Source organism: Chiloscyllium plagiosum, unplaced genomic scaffold (genome assembly GCF_037043375.1).
Source record: "Chiloscyllium plagiosum isolate Xiang-an unplaced genomic scaffold, Cpla_swu_hap1 HiC_scaffold_16, whole genome shotgun sequence".
Lineage (NCBI taxonomy): Eukaryota > Metazoa > Chordata > Chondrichthyes > Orectolobiformes > Hemiscylliidae > Chiloscyllium > Chiloscyllium plagiosum.
Genome location: NW_028270154.1, coordinates 88,907,047 through 88,929,426, shown reverse-complemented (window position 1 = coordinate 88,929,426; position 22,380 = coordinate 88,907,047). Strand labels below are relative to the sequence as shown.

Sequence of the window (22,380 nt, the reverse complement as noted above, 5' to 3'; positions counted from 1 at the left end):
TCAGCCATGATTATATTGAATGGCGGTGCAGGCTCGAAGGGCTGAATGGCCTACTCCTGCACCTATTGTCTATTGTCTATTGTCTATTGAGCTACAATAGACTGATGAATAGCTACAATGAATATAACAGTAGGGATGTACTTCTGAGGCTCTATAAGGCTCTGGTCAGACCACATTTGGAATATTGTGCAGTTTTGGGCCCCAGATTTCAGGAAAGATGTACTGACCGCAGAACGTGTTCAGAGGAAGTTCACAAGAATGGTCCCAGGAATGAAAAGCTTAACATATGAGGAACGTTTGAGGACTCTGGGCCTATACTCAATGGAGTTTAGAGGATGAAGGAGGATCTAACTGAAACATACAGAGTACTGAATGGCAGGACGGATTTTTCCACTGCTAGGAGAGACTAGGACCCGAAGGCATAGCCTTAGAGTAAAGGGAAGACCTCTTAGAACGGAGATAAGAAGAAACTTCTTCAGCCAGTGAGTGGGGAATCTATGGACTTCATTGCCACAGAAAGCTATGGAGACCAGGTTGTTGAGAGTATATTTAAGACGGAGATAGATAGGTGCTTGAGCATCAAGAGATCAAGGGTTCCGGGGAAAAATCTGGAGAATGAGGTCATGGTTGAATGGCAGAGCAGACTCGATGGGCTGAATGGCCTAATTTCTGCTCCTATGTCTTATGGTCTTTTCATTGCTTCTAGCTATGAATCTTTATCTCTATTTCTGTTCTCTAGGTCTTGGTCAATTCCTAGGCAATGGTAACACAGGAGCCAATTACAGATCCAATATCATTCATGCTCAGACATTTGCTCGCATGAACTTTGAATGGTGATTTACAGGGTCATCTCTAAGCAATGTTTTAATACTGTTGCAATATGATAGTTATGTATTGTAGAGGGGAGGCAGAAGACAGGACATTATAGACCTCAGTCGTTGGTGAAATTCTAGAGTCTCGCGAAATTGGAAGTATATGGTAAAATACAGCTGAGTCAGCATAGCTTCATCAAAGGGAAGTTATGCCTGACAAATCTGGGAGAATTCTTAGAGGAGGTAATGAGCAAGCTAGATAAAGGAGAGCCAGTGAACATGACCTATTTTGATTTCTAGAAGGTCTTTCATAAGGTGCTACACAGGAGGCTGCAAATGAAGTGTTAGGGGTAAGGTACGAGCATGGACAGAGGAGCAGACTGGCAGAGATCAGGGATAAAGAGGCCCTTTTCAGGATGGCAGCCGGTGACCAGTGGAGTTCCACAGGGGTCAGTGTTGGGACCACAACTATTCACATTATATATTAACCATCTAGACAAAGGAACTGAGGGCATTGTTGTGACGTTGGGTGGCACGGCGGCACAGTGGTTAGCACTGCTGCCTCACAGTGCCAGAGACCCGAGATCAATTCCTGGCTCGGGTAACTGTCTGTGTGGAGTTTGCACATTCTCCCCATGTCTGCATGGGTTTCCTCTGGGTGCTCTGGTTTCCTCCCACAGTCCAAAGATGTGCAGGTTAGAAGAACTGACTATGCTAAGTTGCCCATAGTGTTAGGTGAAGGGGTAAATGTAGGGGAATGGGTCTGGGTGGGTTGCTCTTCGGAGGGTCGGTGTGGACTTGTTGGGCCGAAGGGCCTTTTTCCACACTGTAAGTAATCTAATGTAAGTTTGCAGATGACACAATGTGAGGTGGAGGGACAGGAGGTGTTGAGGAAGAATGGAGGCTGCAGAAGGTTGGGAGGGTGGGCAAAGGAGTAGCAGATGGAATACAACATGGGAAAGTGTGAGGCTTTGCACTTTGGTTAGAAGAATAGATTATTTTCTAAATGTGGAAAGGCTTTGGAAATCTGAATCACAAAGAGACTTTGGACTCCTAGTTTAGAATTCTAGTAAAGTTAACATGCAGGTTCAGTTGGCAGTTAGGAAGGCAGATACAATGTTAGCATTCATTTCAAGTGGGCTAGAATACAAGAGCAGAGATGTACTGCTGAGGCTGTATGAGGTTCTGGTCAGACTACATTTGGAATATTGTGAGCAGTTTTGAGCCCTGTTTCTAAGGAAAGATGTGCTAGTGTTGGAGGGAGAGCAGAGGAGGTTTACAAGTATGATCCCAAAGATGAAGAACTTGTCGTATGGGGAGCAGTTGAGGACTCTCTGTCTATACTCAGTGTTAGTTAGAAGGAGGAGGGGGGTCTGATTGACATACAGAGAGGCTGGATATAGAGTAGACAACGACCCGAAGGCACAGCCTCAGAGTGAGAGGATCACCCTTGATAACTGAGACAAGGAATTTCTTCAGCCGGAGGGAGGTAACTCTGTGGAACTCATTGCCGCAGAGGGCTGTGGAGACCAAGTCATTGAGTGCATTTAAGACAGAGATAGACAGGTTCTTGATTAGTAAGGGGGATCAAGGTTTAAGGTGAGAAGGCAGGTGAACGGTGTTGAGAAGCACATCAGTTATGATCGGATGGTGGAGCAGACTCAATGGGCTGAATGGCCTAATTCTGCTTTTACATCCTATTGTCTTCTGGTAACCTTTAACCTTTAGGGGATACCTTAAATTGCTGTCAGTCACAGCCCCCTCAACAGATTGTGATGTATTTGTCCTTTGGCATCTTGTCAATCTATAATTAGTAGGAATAAAAATCACATGCATTATATTTAATTTCTAAGTTAACTCTGTTTGTATATAGTGATAGCTTCAAATAAAGAAGTGACATTATTTTTTGAACAATCCTTGTTGTATGATTGATATCTTTAATTTGTGATGAAATCCATTGTTTCTTTTCTATCCATTCGCACTGTGTAAGCCAGCAAACTGTGAAAATGGTAACATTCAGGGAAGTTGTTGGCCTAATGTTACTTGGGTTTGTTCTGCCTAGAAATTGACTTATTGTAAGATCTCTGTAGACAGTTCAAGGGTGATGGAACTCAGAGTTTGTCAGAGCTGGGAGGAGCCTGAAGAGAACTATGTCTTCAGGCAAGATGTGTGCTAACCAGTGGAGGAGTGGGACTGGGAAAGGAATCAGTACACTCCGCAAGCCCTGGTCATAACAATATCAAACAGAGGAACATCATGGGTGCAAGTGTGGAGCACCAAGGGCAGGACAACAGAAGAGCTGAGGACCATAGGGTGGTCTCACTCTGCAGAACAAAGATAATGATGTCCCAGGTCTGGCTTTCAAAAGATAAGTATCAGCCTCACTGGAGTCATTGTTATGTGCTGTAGCTGTACATCATGGAGAAAGTGAGGACTGCAGATGCTGGAGATCAGAGTTGAAGAGCGTGGTGCTGCAAAAAGCACAGCCAGTCAGGCAGCATCCGAGGAGCAAGAGAATCCTGTTGAAGGGCTTATGCCCAAAACATCGACTCTCCTGCTCCTCAGATGCTGCCTAACTGGCTGTGCTTTTCCAGCACTACATACTCTTATAGCTGTACATCAGGCTGCCATTGACATTCCCTGACCATACTCTGTATGGCCAACTCAGGCAGCAAGTGGTGGTCACCAGCAACCCTGGAGACACTGTGAGCTAATGCCTCAGAACCTGTCAAGGCCTAAACAGGCAGCAGAATGTCTGCAGCAACTTGTCCCAGACCCATGGCTTTGACTCGACATTATGTCTGTATTTGTGATTGACTTCCCTAAAGGTGTGCAAGACCTTTGAGAATTGCTCTTCTCCATCAAGTAGTCAGTTTCAAATCCGATACTCATTTTGAGGACCATACAGTTCTCCAGCATGGAAACAGACTATTCAGTCCAACTCATTCATGCTGACCAGATAACCTAAATTAATCCAGTTTCATTTGCCCATATCCCTCTGGACCCTTCCTATTCATGTATCCAACCAGATACCTTTTAAATGCTGTAATTGAACCAGCCTCCATTACATCCTCTAGCAGCTCATCCTATACATGCACCATCCTCTGTGTGAAAAGGTTTCCCCTCGGGTCCCTTTTAAATCTTTCCCCTCTCACCTTAAACCTAAGCTGTCTTGGTCTTGGACTCTGCTACCCTGGGAAAAAGACCTTGACATTCCCTCCCTCCCATTCCCCTCATGACTTTATAAGCCTCCAAAAGGTCACATCTCAGCCTCTGACGCTCCAAAGAAAATAGCCTCAAATTATTCAGCTTCTCCGTGTACCTCAAATCCTCCAACCCTGGCAATGTCTTTGTAAATCTTTGCTACACCATTTTAAGTTTCACAAAACCCTCCAGCACAGAATGAAGCCATCACGGGGCATTTACCAGGCATGGGTCTGCATGAGGTAATCTCTGTTGTCACACCTCAGTGAAATAACTCCATTTGCTCAAGTAGAGTCCAGGTTCTTTTATTCTCTTTCTCCCCTCTTACTCTTCATTTCCCCTTTGCCTTGTTCTTCCTCCTTCGCCCCTCACTTCCTCCCTGTTTTCCTCCTTCAACCTCAGTAGCTATGACATAGAATCATAGTCATAGAGATGTGCAGCACAGAAACAGACTCTTCGGTCCAACCTGTCCATGCTGACCAAGTATCCCAACCCAATCTAGTCCCATTTTCCAACACTTGGCCCATACCCCTCCAAACTCTTCCTATTCATATACCCATCCAGATGCCTTTTAAATGTTGCAATTGTAGCCCATCAAATCAGAGGACCTTCCCTCAGTCAGAACTCCTCTGTCGATTTGTATGGCTGCCACCAGATTGCACGTTCTCTCCGTGTCTGTGTGGATTTCCTCTGATTGCTCCTGTTTCCTTCCAAAGGTATACAGGTTAGGTGGATTGGTCATGCTAATTTGCCCCATAATGTGTAGGCTAGGTGGGTCAATTATGCTAAATGTGGTAGCATAATTACGGAGATAGGGTGGGACGCTCTTTGGAAGGTCAGTGCAGAGTCAATGGGCCAAATGGCCTCTACCTGCACTGTTGGGGATTCTATGAGGTGCCTGCATTGAACCTGACGATTGCAGGCAACATGAAATATACTCAGCAACATGAACATTCAACCATCTCATTTCCAGTTGGGCAAGCCCCTTCAGGGATTTACTGGGCCATGCACTGGTAGAAAGTGGGTTCCCACCTTCTCTTAGCTTCCCATTGGACATTTGAAAATTCTGAGTCACAGGATGCCTATGGTGTTGAAGCAGCCATTTGGCCCATTGAGTCCACAGCAATCCTCCAAAGAGCAACACACCCCTATCTCTGCAATCCCATGGCTAACCAACCCAGCCTGCACATCCCTGAACACTCTGGGCAATTTCCATGGCCAATCCACCCTACCCTGCACAACTTTGGACTGTGGGGGGAAGCCAGAGCAAACCCACAGAGAGAATGTGTAAATGCCACACAGTCACCCAAGGCTGGAATTGGACCCAGGTCCCTGGCACTCTGAGGCAGCAGTGCTAACCACTAAACCACTGTGCCACCCAACTCAGAAAGCTTGTCTGAATTCGTATGAAGTTCAAGTTTACCAGGCTATCTAGCTCTGGGTCTAGTGCTGTATCTCTTCTGTGTTTGGCTGACCACTGTCTATGTTTACTTGAGCTCCTGGCTCATTCTATCCAACATGATAGTGCTGGCTGGGGTCCAAGTAGCTGCTCCCTGTCTTGGCTGCCTCCTGGAGGTAATTAGTGCCACTTAATTTGACATTGAGTTTGTCCCCTACCCAATTAGGGCTTTTATATTAAACATAGTTCCATGAGAGGGTTAGAGCCAGGAATCCATCACTTAAAAACCTAATGCCCAAAGCCAGTCCTATGGGGTGTACGCCTCTGATCCCTGGAACACACTGCAGTCCTCAGTGTTTCATTGTGTTTTGTAATAACTGGCAGTAATTTTCCTCATTAATCTTGTACAACAGTAGATTTTATTCAGCGGGACAAACAGACAAATAACTTTAGCAAGCGCATTTACTGAATAAACAATAATTCTCTCTGGCAAAGCAATAAATATTGTGGTAAGTACTGCTGCAGTTACTTCTTTACATTATGTTATGACGTTGTAGCATTAATTGTCACATCTACTGACAAGAGTGTGATCGAGGAACACAGAACACAAAAGGAAATCACCTTGAGACCTGATTTTCCACATTTTCTTAAATAAAAGCAAAACGCTGCAGATGCTGGAGATGTGAAATAAAAACACAAAGTGCTGGAGGAACTCAGCAGGTCTGGCAGCATCTGTGGAGAGAGAGAGAAACTGAGTTAATGTTTCAGGTCCCAGCAACTCTTCTTCAGAACTGAAGTTTAGGGAAGGGGGTGGTTTGTTGTCAACAGCATTTAAAAAATCATCGATTTCCGGCCCCTTTCAGTTCTGAAAAAGTTATTGGACTCAAAATGTGAGCTCTGTTTCTCTCTTCTTGGCAATTACTAGACCTGCTGAGTTTCTCCAGCATTTTATGTTCATTTCTCATTTCCTTGTCGATTCACCATTGTTGAATGATATTTAGTGTGACAAATATTATTGGCTTTGGCATTTTGAGGTCTCCTTACACCCAGAATTCACAATGGAAAATGCAAAAAATAAACTCTTGGTACATTTAGAATAAAATTATTTCAGAATGCATTCCCATCTCAAATACACACACGTGCCAAGGATTTTCGGAGCTCAGGACTCAGTATTGTGCACCTTGCAAAATCTACCTGATTTACTCTTTTTCACTGTAACTCATCATAGAGTCATAGAGATGTACAGCACAGAGACAGACCCCTCAGTCTAACTTGTCCATGCCGACCAGATATCCCAACCCAATCTAGTCCCACCTGCTAGCACTCGGCCCATATCCCTCCAAACCCTTCCTATTCATATACCCATTCAAATGCCTTTTAAATGTTACAATTGTACCAATTTCCACCACTTCCTCTGGCAGCTCATTCCATACACGTACCACCCTCTGCGTAACAAAGTTGCCCCTTAGGTCTCTTTATATCTTTCCCCTCTCACCCTAAACCTATGCCCTCTAGTTCTGGACTCCCCGACCCCAGGAAAAAGACTTTGTCTATTTATCCTATCCATGCCCCTCGTGATTTTATAAACTTCTATAAGTTCACCTCTCAGCCTCCGACGCTCCAGGGAAATCAGCCCCAGCCTGTTCAGCCTCTCCCTTTAGCTCAAATCCTCCAAACCTGGCAACATCTTTGTAAATCTTTTCTGAGCCCTTTCAAGTTTCACAATATCTTTCCGATAGGAAGGAGACCAGAATTGAATGCAATATTCCAAAAGTGGCCTAACCAATGTCCTGTACAGCCGCAACATGACCAACTCCTGTACTCAGTACTCTGACCAATAAAGGAAAGCAAACCAATCGCCTTCTTCACCATCCTATCTACAAAGAGATTCTTCCAGGAACCTTGAATCAACAATATAATAAACTTCGGTTTAGTCGAATTGTTGCATTTTTTGTTTTAAAAATCATGATATTATTGAGAAAACAAAAGAAGCAGAAGTTGACGTGTGACAAAAGTGTGAACCTGGAACTGTGTAAGAAAATGTTGTCTTTACAAAGTATTAATTTCTGAAAATGGCTGAACATGTCAGTGACCTCTGTTTTATGTGGGTGGGGGGAATTATCCAGTGAGGAGGCATCAGGGTACCCACAGCAGCTGTTGGGTAGATTATATAATGTATCTGTTGTACAATGCAGGGAGAGACTGATTAATGCCTTTGAATGGTGCTCATTATTAGAAATGGGGGAGGGAGCTCCTGTTCCGAATATGTCGGTGTGCAATCCACAAGGAATCCCAAGGGATGGTGTGTATGGAGGGAGGGGCGGGGGGGCTTGAGTGGGAGGGAGCCAGTTTTTCTGACAGTCTCAGCTATTATCAAATAGCAGAGTGGTAGAAAGTGCTGATGCACTAGACATGCTCAGTCTGCTCGCTGCTGTCTCATGCAGCTGCTGGCTACAGTCTGTTCTGGTGCTGTCTCGCTATCATGCTACCTTGCCCCTCCACCCCAGCTATCAGTGAGGAACAGGAGCAGGGAGAAGAGAATGAAACGGGGAAAATGAAAGTGGAGGTAGGTGGAAATGAAATGTCTGCCTCTTTAGCTTCCAACAATGGGATTATATACAGCTTGATACCTTGAAGACATCAGCCTACAATCATATAAAAATATTCTGCTAGTATAATAATTACTGCATGCAGTAATGCTTTCATAAAGTGATGGTATCTGATTACTGATATGTTAAGTGTAGAATATATTAATATTTATTGTCCCACCTGGTCTTTACATTACACCTTGACAATGAAAGGCAGCTTATCTTAACCCCTTTCAACTAATATTGCATGAAATGTCTATAATTGTCAGCTTTTGCATATTGAAAATCAAAAAAAATTTGACAAATGTTCACATTTTGAAGCACTGAGTGTTCTTGCAGCTCAGTAACAGGGACAGATTGAGTTACCTCGGAAGGTTGATTAGGTGTGTATCAGGGAGTTGGCTATCTGCCTGACTTGCTGGCTAGTCTCTTGTCTCTCTGGCAAGTGTTGAATGTAGAGGACAGACTGGCTGCTTTATAGAGAGTCACTGCAAACAGCCCAGGACATAATACAAACATGTAATATCCAGGTTCCGCACCATTTGAGGGTGGGGTGGGGTGGGAAGAATATGTGCAGGAAGCTATGAATAGGGAAAGGGAGGAAGCTAAACAGATTTGTAATTCAGGAACAAAAAGAAATGACCAGACATCGGGTCTATGAGTAAATCCCTTAGATGGAAATGTTTTCATGAAATAATGCAAAATAAGTGATCAGAATAAAAGATGCTTTTGAAAAAAAAGGACAGGGGTTTCTTTATTGTTGCGCTCTGTGTTCTTGTGATAGGAGGAGACTGAAGGCATAAATGATTATTGGAAGAATATGTTTATACCTGTGGTGGAAAGGGAAGGAAAACGTATTCTCTGTCCATACAAATTAAAAGGAGTGGTGGGGCTCCTCTTGACCCACAGCATCATTGCACCAAATGCATCCTTTAGTTTTTTTTTCATCCTTTTTCCAAGTTCATGGCCAGCCTTACAGGTTACAATACAAAGGGAGCTGCTTCTATAACTGGAGGCTGGAGACCGATGTGTGAAACCATCAGCTACATGCTGCTGATTATCAGTGCTGGGAGCAACGGGGCCACTGCTTGTTAATCAGGCTATGGGATACTGTGCTGGCTGATCAACAATTAATACTTTGCTCTTGGTCCTTTTCATGTTTCAACTTCACATAAAGGCATGGACGCACAGCTTGGGATCTTGTCTTGTTGTAGCTGTTCTACATTGCTTAGTTTGGAGTTTCTTTCAAGCTATTAAATGGAATTTGCAGGTCGTTCACCTTGGAAGGTCTTTGCCATAGATTCCCAACAGTGTGGAAGCAGGCCTTTCAGCCCATTGAGTCCACAGCACCCCACCAGAGAGCATCCCACCCAGACCCAACTCCCTACCCTGTAGCCCTGCATTTTTCATCCAAGCTGCACATCCCTGGACACTACAGGCAATTTCCTATGGTCAATCCACACTGGCCTGCATATCTTTGGGCTGTGGGAGGAACCCACGCAGATGCGGGGAGAATGTGCAACCTCCACACAGACAGGAGCCCGAGGCTGGAATCAAACCTGGGTCCCTGGCGCTATGAGGCTGCAGTGCTAACCACTGAGCCACTGCCGCCTCACTGCTTAACTCTTAATCCAGAGACTGAAATAACATTTTGGGGACCTGGCTTAAAATCCCACCATGTCAGTTGGTGGAGTTTGAATTTTATAAAAGTGCAGAATTAAGAGTCTAATGATGACCATGAAAATGTTGAGTGTCTAGTTCACTCGTGTCCTTTAGGGAAGGAAACTGCCATCCTTAACTGGTCTGGCCTATATGTGACTCCAGACCCACAGCAATGGGGTTGACGCTTAACTGCCATGTCGGGAAGGTCAGAAGTCACATGACACCACCAATCAGGTAGTTCTCAGGTAATATTTCTCAAGTAATGTCATCTGTCCTTCTAAGTTGCAACGTTGATTGTGACCAGTCACTGGAGATGCTTTCCACAGAGGGAATGTTGCTGAATGACAGTGGCTAAAGATACAAGAAATCATGCTGCCCCTTCGTCACGTTAAGTGAAGGAGCAGCAATCCGAAATCTTGTGATTTTGAATAAAGCTGTTGGACTATAACCTGGTGTTGTGTGACTTCTGACCTTGTCCACCCCAGTCCAACACCGGCACCTCCACATCATGCTTTGTGGGGAATGAGGAATTGGCAATACATACTGGCCTACCTAGCAACGCTAATGTCACGTGAATGAAAAAGAAACGTTGACTCTTTTTGCTGTTGACAAATTTTAGAAAGACTAAAATAAAAGTTGACTGTACAATCATTACAAAGTTAGCACATTATTACAGCTCCCTGTGCAACTTTAGACGGGACACAAAGGACCCAACCATAATGAGAGCATGAAGATAGAAATGAGTGGAAATTTATGGAGAACATCAGAATACAGGGACAAAGTTCCCAAAATTTTGAGACAAATCCCAAAAGATACCTCAATAGGATCATAATTTTCACCAAAGCACATGGTAAAGGATAAAGAAATGACGGATCTAAAGGAAGAGAATTGAACCCAAGGTGTAGGTGTGAGCTTGAAGGCAACTGTGAGAATAGCCCAATAGTGAACCTCCTGGTTGAAGAAGAGGATTTTGAGGCTATAGTGAGCTGTTTGAGATAAACGTTTCCAGCACTGTTCCACACTTTCACTGTCATTGCATCAAAACCCTGGAACTCCCTCTCTCGCTTACACAATACAGGGGGCAGCGATATAAGGAAGGGACTTACCACAACCTTCTTAAAGGCCATTAGAGCTGGGCCATAAATGCTGGCCGTGCCAGCGATGCTCCCCTACCATGGAGAAACAAAACAAAAGATAACATCTCTTTTATACAAATGTCTGTATTGCTCAGAGACATAGATAATAAGCACATCTCTATTAACTTTATATTACTAAATTTTATAACGACATTCCAACTCTGTCTTATATCTTTAACCATGGCCATTCAGCAACTTTTCCTCTGTCTAAAGCATCTCCAGTGGCTGGTCACAATCAACGTTGCAACTTAGAAGGACAGATTACATTACCTGAGAAATATTACCTGAGAACTACCTGAGTATTCAGCATCGCTGCCTCACGGTGCCAGGGACCTGAGTTTGATTCCACCCTTGGGCGATAGTCTATGTGGAGTTTACACATTCTTCCGGGTGCTCTGGTTTCTTCCCACAGTCCAAAGATATGCAGGTGAAGTGGTTTGGCCATGGGAAAGACAGGGATAGGGTGGGATGCTCTTTGGAGAGCTGGATGGCCTACTTCCACACTGTTTCACAGAATAGACATCATTTCAGTGAGCTATTACCAGAATACTCTCTTTGAAAACATTCTGTATCCATCAGATGTTGATAGGAGACCCACACACTGCATTTAGTTAAGACCCAAAATGAACCTCATTTATGACTCTAAGTTTAACCGACATGATCGTTCAAACAGGGTACTGAGTTTCTTACTATGCTCTGCTATAGAAACGTATCTCTGAACATAACTCTATTTCTATAAACTAAACCATTATCTATAATGACTTCTACTCCTGGAAAGACCCTCAAGAGCTTTAAGCATTTGACTTAGTCATTTTTTTCAATCCGAACCTTTCAGAGTATTGAAGGCTATCAACAGGCACACTGATTTATCTTTCTTAATTTGTCTGAACTCTGTTCAATATTTAATAAGGAGAAATGTGACAATACATTTAGCTGTTGGTGGTGGATAGTGAAAACTCCTAATTGCTCATTTGAAATCCTTAGGATGAGCTGAGCTTGTTCAGCTTTCGAGTGATCGCCATCCTGATCCTGTCCTTGTGGGTATTTTGGTTGCAGCAAGCTCATGGTTGTGGTCTGCTGATGTCACATCTGATCCCGAATTTCTAACCCCGTATTCCTGCCAGCACTAAGACCAGTTTCCCGACAGTGTGTCTGTGTCAGCTCAGTTATGCATTTGTTACCTGTCGTCTCACTTTTCCAGCACACGCTTAGCTGCTTTCCCATTCTGTGGCCTGTGTTAATTTGGGGTCATCAAAAACAGTACAGCCTACGACTTAACTAATACCTTACGTCACCACCCCCCCACCCCAACAGACCCTGCCCCCAAACCACATCCGGGCGTTTAATACTTCCATTCTTGTTCCTAAAGCCCTCCACCTGTCTAATCTGCTCCAACTTTGCAACCTCCTGGGATTATTGTGTTTCTCCAATTCTCACCTCTTACACTTTCCTGATTAGTATTGCTCCACCATTGGTACCTGCACCGTCAATCCATAGCTCTGGAATTCTCTCCCTAAACCTCACTGCCTTTCCAAATCTCCTCCTCCTTTATGACACATTTTTCAAGCGTATCTCTTTGACTAAGCTTTTCGTCATAGAGTCATAGAGATGGAAACAGATCCCTCGGCCCAACTTGTCCACATCGAATTCATCTCACCTAAAATCTATGTAGATGGTTCAGCATCATACTTTGTTTTATCATCCTCCCGTAAGAACCTTGGTGATTTCATTGCATTAAACGCACCATGTAGATATATGTTGTTGTACTGGACTACACCGTGGGACAATTTTTCAATACTAGTCAGAACCTGGAACCTGGATGAGTTCTGTGCCCTGACCCTACACCCAATCTGTGACACTTTTGTGACTGAATCTTTATAGGGAAATGGCTTAGGTGAAACTTTATTGCTGGAACAGCACAGCAGGTCAGGCAGCATCCAGGGAACAGGAGATTCGACGTTTCGGGCACAGGCCCTTCTTCAGGAATCTTCGGGCCTGTGCCCGAAACGTCGAATCTCCTGTTCCCTGGATGCTGCCTGACCTGCTGTGCTGTTCCAGCAATAAAGTTTCAACTTTGATCTCCAGCATCTGCAGACCTCACTTTCTCCTCGAAAATGGCTTAGGTGACCAGGAGGTGAATGGGATGCACCGACTGCTTCCAGTCAAAGGTAGGTAGCAGCCATATTGGGGACTGCCAGTGTCTTACTGATATTAGCCCGCAGTTCTGGAGAAGGCTGTGGAGGAGGTGAGCAGCCTCACAGGGCAAGGTAAGGAACAGCGATTCCGCCAGTGAATCCCACAGATTTATTTTCAAGACAACTGCAGAGGAATAGATATGGGTTAAACAGCAAACCTGACAGTTGTGCATTCACATACTGTCTGGGTTCAACAGAAAACTCTTGAAGACACGTGTACATACAGGACTCTGAACAAGCTCTTTAAACTGTGAATTGGTGATAAGTAGCTTTCGTGTTCCCTTTGCCCACTGGCCCTTTCAAAATTCAAAACTCCTCCCAATTCAAGGGATGCAGTTTTCAGAGCCCACTTGACAGGCCCTGACTTCCTGATCCTGGTGAAAGTTCCTATTCACTGTTTCAAAGTCCACCATGGCAAATTAGAAATTGAAATTTGAATCCTTGTTTGAAAACAAAACTCACTGATGTCCTAAAGGGAAGATTATCTATTACCTCTACCTGATCTGATCTATACATGACTCCAGTTCCAAACTATAGGAAGGATTCTTAATGTACTTGGGACAGCTAGAAATGGGTCATAAATTTTACCTTGAAGGAAATGCAGAGAAGATTTATGAGAATGGTCCCAGAGATGAACCAATTCAATTAAGAGTTAAGAGACCAGGGAAGTTTGAATTTCTTTCCCCGAGAGAAAAGAATATTGGAGGCGGGGGAGGTGAAAGCAAAATACTGTTGCTGCTGGAAATCTGAAACAAACAAGAAAATGCTGGAGAAATTCAACAGGTTCTGCAGCATCTGTGGAGAGAGATTGTGAAGGGCTTTGCTAGAGTAAACCAAGGGAAACTGTTCCCACTGGCAAGATGGTTAGCAATCAAAGGAGAAAGACTTTAAATAACTGATGAATAGTGCAAACTGTGCAGAAATTGAATGATCTGGGAATGTACTGTGTGAAATAGAATCTAATAAATTACAACTGTAATTGTCCAAAAAGGAAAAGTGGATATATATTTAGAAAGGAGAAGAAAAGGACATGGCCATGGAGAAAGATCAAGGAGGTGGAATAAAGTGAAAACTCTTTTTAAAAAGTTGAGGGAGACACAGTGGACCTTCTGTGTCTATTATTGCACAATTCTCCCCGACTTGCTGTCTGCATTGACTCACAGGAGACTGACCTCTGTTGTAGCTAATTCTATGGAGCTACCTGTGCTTGTTTCCCATTCAGATTACATCAATGTGCTGACAACCTTCTTGTAAGTGCTTTGTCAAATAAACCCATTGTTAATATTATTGTACATTATAGTGCATTAATGTCCCAACACTGCTGCTTACGACAATTATTGAACTCAAAGGCGTTACAACATCTTTAGCTCTGAGGTAAAGCCCATATTTGGATCTGACTCATAGAGTCATAGAGTCATAGAGATGTACAGCATGGAAACAGACCCTTCGGTACAACCAGTCCATGCCGACCAGATAACCCAACCCAATCTAGTCCCACCAGCCAGCACCTGGCCCATATCCCTCCAAACCCTTCTTATTCATATACCCATCCAAATGCCTCTTAAATGTTGCAATTGTACCAGCCTTCAACACATCCTCTGGCAGCTCATTCCATACATGTACCACCCTCTGCGTGAAAAAGTTGCCCCTTTGGTCTCTTTTATATCTTTCCCCTCTCACACTAAACCTATGCCCTCTAGTTCTGGACTCCCTGACCTCAGGGAAAAGACTTTGTCTATTTATCCTATCTATGCCCCTCATAAGTTGGTAAACCTCTATAAGGTCGCCCCTCAGCCTCCAACGCTCCAGGGAAAACAGCCCCAGCCTGTTCAGCCTCTCCCTGTAGCTCAGATCCTCCAACCCTGGCAACATCCTTGTAAATCTTTTCTGAACCCTTTCAAGTTTCACAACATTTTTCTAATAGGAAGGAGACCAGAATTGCATGCAATATTCCAACAGTGGTCTGACCAATGCCCTGTACAGCCGCAACATGACCTCCCAACTCCTGTACTCAATACTCTGACCAATAAAGGAAAGCATACCAAACGCCTCCTTCACTATCCTATCTATCTGCGACACCACTTTCAAGGAGCTATGAACCTGCACTCCAAGGTCTCTTTGTTCAGCAACATTCCCTAGGACCTTACCATTAAGTGTATAAGTCCTGCTAAGATTTGCTTTCCCAAAATGCAGCACCTCGCATTTATCTGAATTAAACTCCATCTGCTACTTCTCAGCCCATTGGCCCATCTTGTCCAGATCCTGTTGTAATCTGAGGTAACCCTCTTCGCTGTCCACTACACCTCCAATTTTGGTGTCATCTGCAAACCTACTAACTGTACCTCTTATGCTCGCATCCAAATCATTTATGTAAATGACAAAAAGTAGAGGACCCAGCACCGATCCTTGTGGCACTCCACTGGTCACAGGCCTCCAGTCTGGAAAACAACCCTCCGCCACCACCCTCTGTCTTCTACCTTTGAGCCAGTTCTGTATCCAAATGGCTAGTTCTCCCTTTATTCCATGAGATCTAACCTTGCTAATCAGTCTCCCATGGGGAACCTTGTCAAACGCCTTACTGAAGTCTATATAGATCACATCTACTGCTCTGCCCTCATCAATCTTCTTTGTTACTTCTTCAAAAAACTCAACCAAGTTTGTGAGACATGATTCCCATGCACAAAGTCATGTTGACTATCCCGAATCAGTCTTTGCCTTTCCAAATACATGTACATCCTGTCCCTCAGGATTCCCTCCAACAACTTGCCCACCACCGAGGTCAGGCTCACCGGTCTATAGTTCCCTGGCTTGTCTTTACCGCCCTTCTTAAACAGTGGCACCACCTTTGCCAACCTCCAGTCTTCGAGCACCTCACCTGTGACTATTGATGATACAAATATCTCAGCAAGAGGCCCAGCAATCTCTTCTCTGGCTTCCCACAGCGTTCTCGGGTACACCTGATCAGGTCCTGGGGATTTATCCACCTTTAACCATTTCAAGGCATCCAACACTTCCTCCTCTGTAATCTGGACATTTTGCAAGATGTCATCATCTATTTCCCTACAGTCTATACCTTCCATATCCTTTTCCACAGTAAATACTGATGCAAAATATTCATTTAGTATCTCCCCCATTCTCCTTTTCTGGTATTGCAGTTTACAAAGAAAGTGGCAAAATAAATTTAATGTGGTTCTTCTTGTTTAGAGATGGAGTTTGTCTGGTTTTCCCATAGCTTCAAGGAGGTTGCAAATAACTGTACAGCCTGCCTATGTTATAATCATCCGACAGTACCAGAAAATAGATTTTCATATTCACCACCATTTTAATTGGCATGTGGTTGTAAGTGGTCATCACTGATTAAAGATGTTCAACATAAACATATTTGACAAAGTTTTTTTTCTATCAACATTAGTTTGCATCTCATCCCTTTTTATTCCTCTTAAGGGTTGGTCAGACCCTTTTTCATGAAGACAGTAGTTACTATTGTGACATGGGCTTTTCTAGGGATACATAATATCTACTCTCATTTCTAACCATCCATAAAACTTGGTGACATGTTAGTTAATTTGTGTAACTCATCTATATCCAGGGTGAGAGACAGCCCAAGTCAGTATATAGTTTGGGGAATTTGGAGGCACCATGGGAATTCGGTGATAGCTTGCTTTTTTTCTTGTAAAAAAGAAAAATTTGAAGCACAGAACTGGGGGGCCCAGCATAAAAGAGTGACATCACAGACACATCATAAGCTGATCCGATGGTTATAGCTACCAATTTGACAATCTATTATAAGTTACTTTCAGATAGAAGATAAACAGGGGAATTATTTACAGGCTACAAGCTAAAAGACCAGGATGAAATTATTACAAATAAAATTAAGACTTAAGTAATTAAAATAGAGCTGCTGGGCCAGGCGATGTGTTGTACCTGCATGATGTGGGAGCTGGTGGAGCCCATTGTGGATCACAGTGGGCACATCTGCAGTAAGTGCTGGTTGCTTGAGGAACTCTGGCTCAGTGTTGATGAGCTGGAGTTTGAGTTTCGAACAATGCGGCAGTGAGGGGGAGGAGGAGAGTTACCTGGCTGCTGTGTTTCAGGAGACAGTCACACCCCTTTAGACTAACCAACTCGAATTCAATCAGTGGTCAGGGGCAAGAAGATGTCGACCATGAGTGAGGCAGATAGAGAGATCCAAGAGGTAGTGCTGAAGGAGCCTCAGCCCTTGAATTTGTCGAACAGGTTTGAGATTCTTACTCCTTGTGTGGAGGAGAGCAGGGGCTGTAGGGAGGATGAGCAAACTGACCATAGTACTGTGATGTAAGGAGCCATTCAAGAGAGGAGAGAACAGAGATATATAGCTGTAATTGGAGATAGTATAGTCAGGGGAATAGACCCTGTTGTCTGTGACCATGATTGAGAATCCTGAAGGCTGTATTGCCTACCTGATACCTGGGTTCAGGATATCTCATCGGGGCTGCAGAGGATCTTGGAGTGGGAGGGGAAGATCCAGTTGACGTGGGCAATGTAGGTACCAATGACATAGGTACAAAGAGGAAGAGGTTCTGCTAAGGTAATATGAGCAGCTTGGGGCTAAATTGAAAGGCAGAACCAAAAAGATTACGATCTGTGGATTACTACCTGAGCCATAAGCCAAGTGGCTCACAGTAGCCAGGATTAAAGAGGTAAACATGTGACTCAAAGATTGATGTGGGAGAACCACCATGGGTCATTGGCATCTACAACTTGGGCAATTTAGCACAGCCAATCCACTTGGCCTGAAACTCTCTTACCCATAGGGAGAAACTCACACAGAGAGAATGTGCAAACACCCTACAGCCAAGGGTGGATTTGAACCTGGAACCCTTGGTGTTGTGAAGCAGCGGTGTTAAACACTGGGCCACCACAGTGCCCATATTGATCAAGTAATCAATGAATAGAGATCCAGGGTTTATTAGAACACCTCTGTTATCTCCCTGAGGAAGGTTTGAACTGATCACTGCTGAGTCTTGACTTCAGAATTGCTTCCATGAGATTTACCCCAGTGGGTATAAGGCAGACACTGTTTAATTACATCACTCACATGCCTCATAGGAGCAGAGTGTTGTCTGGCTGATCATCTCAGTGAAGCTATATTGTTAGCAAAAATTCTCAGGAGAAAATGTTCCAGGAGTTGATCATAGAGAAAGGGAGGTGAAGAAGGAGGGGAGAGGTTGTGGGATCAGATGTTGACTACAACCTTGTTCCTTGTAACACACACTGGAGTCATATTTTCTCCCTTCCTGCTGAACAACAACACAGGAGGAACTGTTCAGATCCAGCAGAATGCCTCTGAGAATACCTGCAGCAAACATGACCTGTTGTGTGGGTTGAATCATTCACGTGTTCAAAGGTGTGTGATCAAGGTGGTCACCACTTCATTCCCATTACACATCCATGCAACCATGGATGTCGCCCAGAGAGTTGGAGGGCAGAGCTTTGCTCTCACTTTTGACTGCACCTGACCAGTGGTAAGACTGTGCTACAGTTTCTTCTGCATTCTCCAGGTGGAGGCAAACAATAGAAATATCACCAGAATCTCACCTCAACCCCCACAAAATACATTCGCAACTGGTTCTGACCTAATGATATCAGAAAGGCTCACAGGATCTCCACTGGGCTAACTTGTCCCGATCGAGTGAAGAAAGATAAAACAATGGCTCCCCTCTTCCCAACCTGTGTCTGAATGTAACAAGTTTTTGTTAAAAGGATTTGCATCCATTTTGCTGACTTTTAAATTGTTTAAATGCTATGACTGTAAAGATCACAAACAGACTGGTTTCCCTTGAGTTTTCTTTAAAAATAAGGGTAGTATATATTGCACTTAAACCTAATCTGATAAAAGAAAGCAAAGAAAATGGTCCAACTTTGACACATAACCATTTACAGGGCAACTTCAACTATCCAAAAGACATGGGCAGGGGGCATTTTGTTCGGATAATAAAATGTTTGGATAATGCAGTCTATCCAAGCATCAGGACCTTGAGCTCTTGTTTGGATAATCTGAAATTCGGATAATAGATGTAGTAAGGCATTTGACAAGGTTCCCCACGGGAGACTGGACAACAAGGTTAGATCTCATGGAATACAAGGAGAACTAGCCATTTGGATACAGAACTGGCTCAAAGGTAGAAGACAGAGTGGGGTGGTGGAGGGTTGTTTTTCAGACTGGAGGCCTGTGACCAGTGGAGTCGGTGCTGGGTCCACTACTTTTCATCATTTACATAAATGATTTGGATGCTAGCATAAGAGGTACAGTTAGTAAGTTTGCTGACGACACCAAAATTGGAGGTGTAGTGGACAGCGAAGAAGGTTACCTCAGATTACTATGGGAACATGATCAGATGGGCCAATGGGCTGAGAAGTGGCAGATGGAGTTTACTTCCGATAAATGCGAGGTGCTGCATTTTGGGAAAGCAAATCTTAACAGGATTTATACACTTAATGGTAAGGTCCTAGGGAGTGCTGTTGAACAAAGAGACCTTGGAATGCAGGTTCATAGCTCCTTGAAAGTGGAGTCGCAGGTAGATAGAATAGTGAAGAAGGCGTTTGGTATGCTTTCCTTTATTGGTCAGCGTATTGAGTACAGGAGATGGGAGGTCATGTTGCGGCTGTACAGGGCATTGGTCAGGCCACTGTTAGAATATTGTCTGCAATTCTGGTCTCCTTCCTATTAGGAAGATGTTGTGGAACTTACAAATATTCAGAAAAGATTTACAAGGATGTTGCCAGGATTGGAGGATTTGAGCAATAGGAGAGGTTGAATAGGCTACGGCTGTTTTCCCTGGAGCGTCGGAGGCTGAGGGGTGACCTTATAGAAGTTTATAAAATCATGAGGGGCATGGATAGGATAAATAGACAAAGTCTTTTCTCTGGGGTCGGGAAGTCCAGAACTAGAGGGCATAGGTTTTGTGTGAGAGGGGAAAGCTATAAAAGAGACCTAAGGGGCAACTTTTTCACACAGAGCGTGGTACATGTATGGAATGAGCTGCCAGAGGAAGTGGTGGAGGCTGATACAATTGCAAGATTTAAAAGGCATCTGGATGGGTATATGAATAGGAAGGGTTTGGAGGGATATGGGCCGGGTGCTGGCAGGTGGGACTAGATTGGGTTGGGATATCTGGTCGGCATGGACGGGTTGGATCAAAGGGTCTGTTTCCGTGCTGTACATCTCTATGACTCTATGTTTCTCTGTAAAGGCCACTCAAATTCACACACACTCATATGCACACACAGTTACGCATGCTCACTCTCTCTCTCTCTTACACACTCATTCACATACACACACGTGTGCACAAAGAACACACATCAGCTTCAGTATAAATTGTCTCATTTTTGACATACACTCAAAATTAGGTTTAGCCTGAATGATTGACATCTGCTGCATTTGAAAAGGGAGGAGAGGAACAGGTGGACAGTTCCTATCATTCCCTGCAAATCATAATGTTGCTAATTGCTGTCCAGTACCAAGCCTTCTCCTTCATGTCATGTCATGTCGAATTGGGCAAGTTTCAGTTTGAATAAAATGAAGGTTTGTTTATGGAATGTGACATTTGTTGTAACAATAAACGAGTGTGTTGGGAGAGTTTGAAATACAACAAAACTCTTGTGTGATGTATTGCCAGCACTGTAGATTGTGTATGTGGATTTTGAGGTAGTTATGCAGATGGTCAATTAAGCATCAGATTTTCACAAAACACTTTGTTGGCAAATTTATATTCGAAGTGGAATTGTATTGATGTTTCTAAAAAAACACATTGAATTCCCAAATCATTTAATGAGATTAATCCAGCCTTGGCAATTGTTATTACTAAATGGAGATAAAATTGTTATGCACTAATTCAAGGTTATTTATAAACTCCTTGATGTCAATTAAAGACAGTTTCCTGTTCTCCTTCTTCCATCCTCCCTTAAAATATGTTTCTCTCTGTACAATGTTTCCATACCAACGATTATAGATAGAAAGAGGAAAGAGGTTCTGATGAGGGGATGTCAGCAGTTAGCAGCTATGTTGAAAAGAGTCAAGATTAGAGTGGTGCTGGAAAAGCACAGCAGGTCAGGCAGCATCCAAGGAGCAGGAAAATTGCAATTTCGGGCAAAGCCTTTCATCTGGACTGAGGCCTCACTCCTGATGAAGGGTTTTTGCCCGAAACGTTGATTTTCCTGCTCCTCGGATGCTGCCTGACCTGCTGTGCTTTTCCAGCACCACTCTAATCTTGACTCTGATCTCCAGCATCTGCAGTACTCACTTTTGACTAGCTAAGTTGAAAAGCAGAATGAGAAAGATAATAATCTCTGGATTGCTTTCTGAGCCATGAGCTCTGACGAAGACTCACCTATTCTCAAAAAATTAGCGTGCTCTTTCTCCATGGATGCTGCCTGACCTGCTGTGATCTTCAGCATTTTTTGTTCTCAGTACAGGTTCCAGCATCTGAAGTAATTTGCTTCCACGTGAGTTAATAAAAATGGGTCAACTAGATTAAAGAGTTAACTGTGTGACTCAAAGATTGGTGTGGGAGAAACCGGTTTGAATTCATTGGACATTGGGACTGGGAATGGAGGAATGGACTCCGCCTGACTCATGCTGGGAGTAGAGTCCTGGTGAATCGCGTAACTAGGGATTGCTGGTTAGGAATGGAGCTGTTTGTTATCAGAAAATTAAAGGGACAGAATATCAAGGAACCACAGAGGCGGAGGGAAACTCGATAATAGAACAAACGTTTAGGCCTTGTACCTCAATGCAGGAAGCATTCCGAATAAAGTAGACAAAAGGATGGAGCAAATCGAGGTAATAAGTATGATATCATAGCCATTACAGAAACATGGTTCTAAGGAGATCAAAACAAGGAACTCAATATTCAGAAAGATTTGATCTTTTGGAGAGGGGGGAGAGATGGGAAAGGTGGTTCGATTTAGCAAAGATGAAATGAAGATCATTGTGAGAAATGATATCGAGTCATACAGACCCTTCGGTCCACGTCGACAACCTTTCCCAAACTAACCTGGTCCCACCTGCCTGCTCCTGGCCCATATCCCTCCAAACCTTTCCTATTCAGGTATTTATCCAAATGTCTTTTAAATTCTGTAACTGTACCCACATCCACCACTTCCTCTGACAGTTCATTCCACACATGAACCACCCTCTGTGTAAAAGAAATTGTCCCTCAAGTCCTTTTTAATACTTTGAAGCCAGATTTATAGATAGTATTTATAGGTCTTGGTTTCTTAAAGTGGGTGATGTCATTTCCATTTTTTTTCAAGGGAAGGTAGATAAGATCTATAAATATATAAATCTATAAATAGGGAGGCAGGACATACCACCAGCGCTTCACTGGAGACTCTCACAGATGA

The 22,380-nt window shown here is 43.6% G+C and overlaps 1 protein-coding gene across 2 annotated transcripts in view; it reads left to right on the top strand.

Annotated features, from left to right (window-relative positions):
• The first annotated feature begins 7,826 nt into the window (after positions 1-7,826).
• shtn3 (shootin 3) overlaps positions 7,827-22,380 on the top strand; it is a 127,304-nt gene continuing 112,750 nt past the window's right edge. The window contains exon 1 of one of the 2 annotated variants that reach the window (XM_043704073.2): positions 7,827-7,981. In XM_043704073.2, the coding sequence (XP_043560008.2) occupies positions 7,898-7,981 (84 nt within the window). In that variant the 5' untranslated portion in view covers positions 7,827-7,897. The remainder of the gene's footprint in view (positions 7,982-22,380) is intronic. The other variant, XM_087995505.1, reaches the window with a different exon arrangement.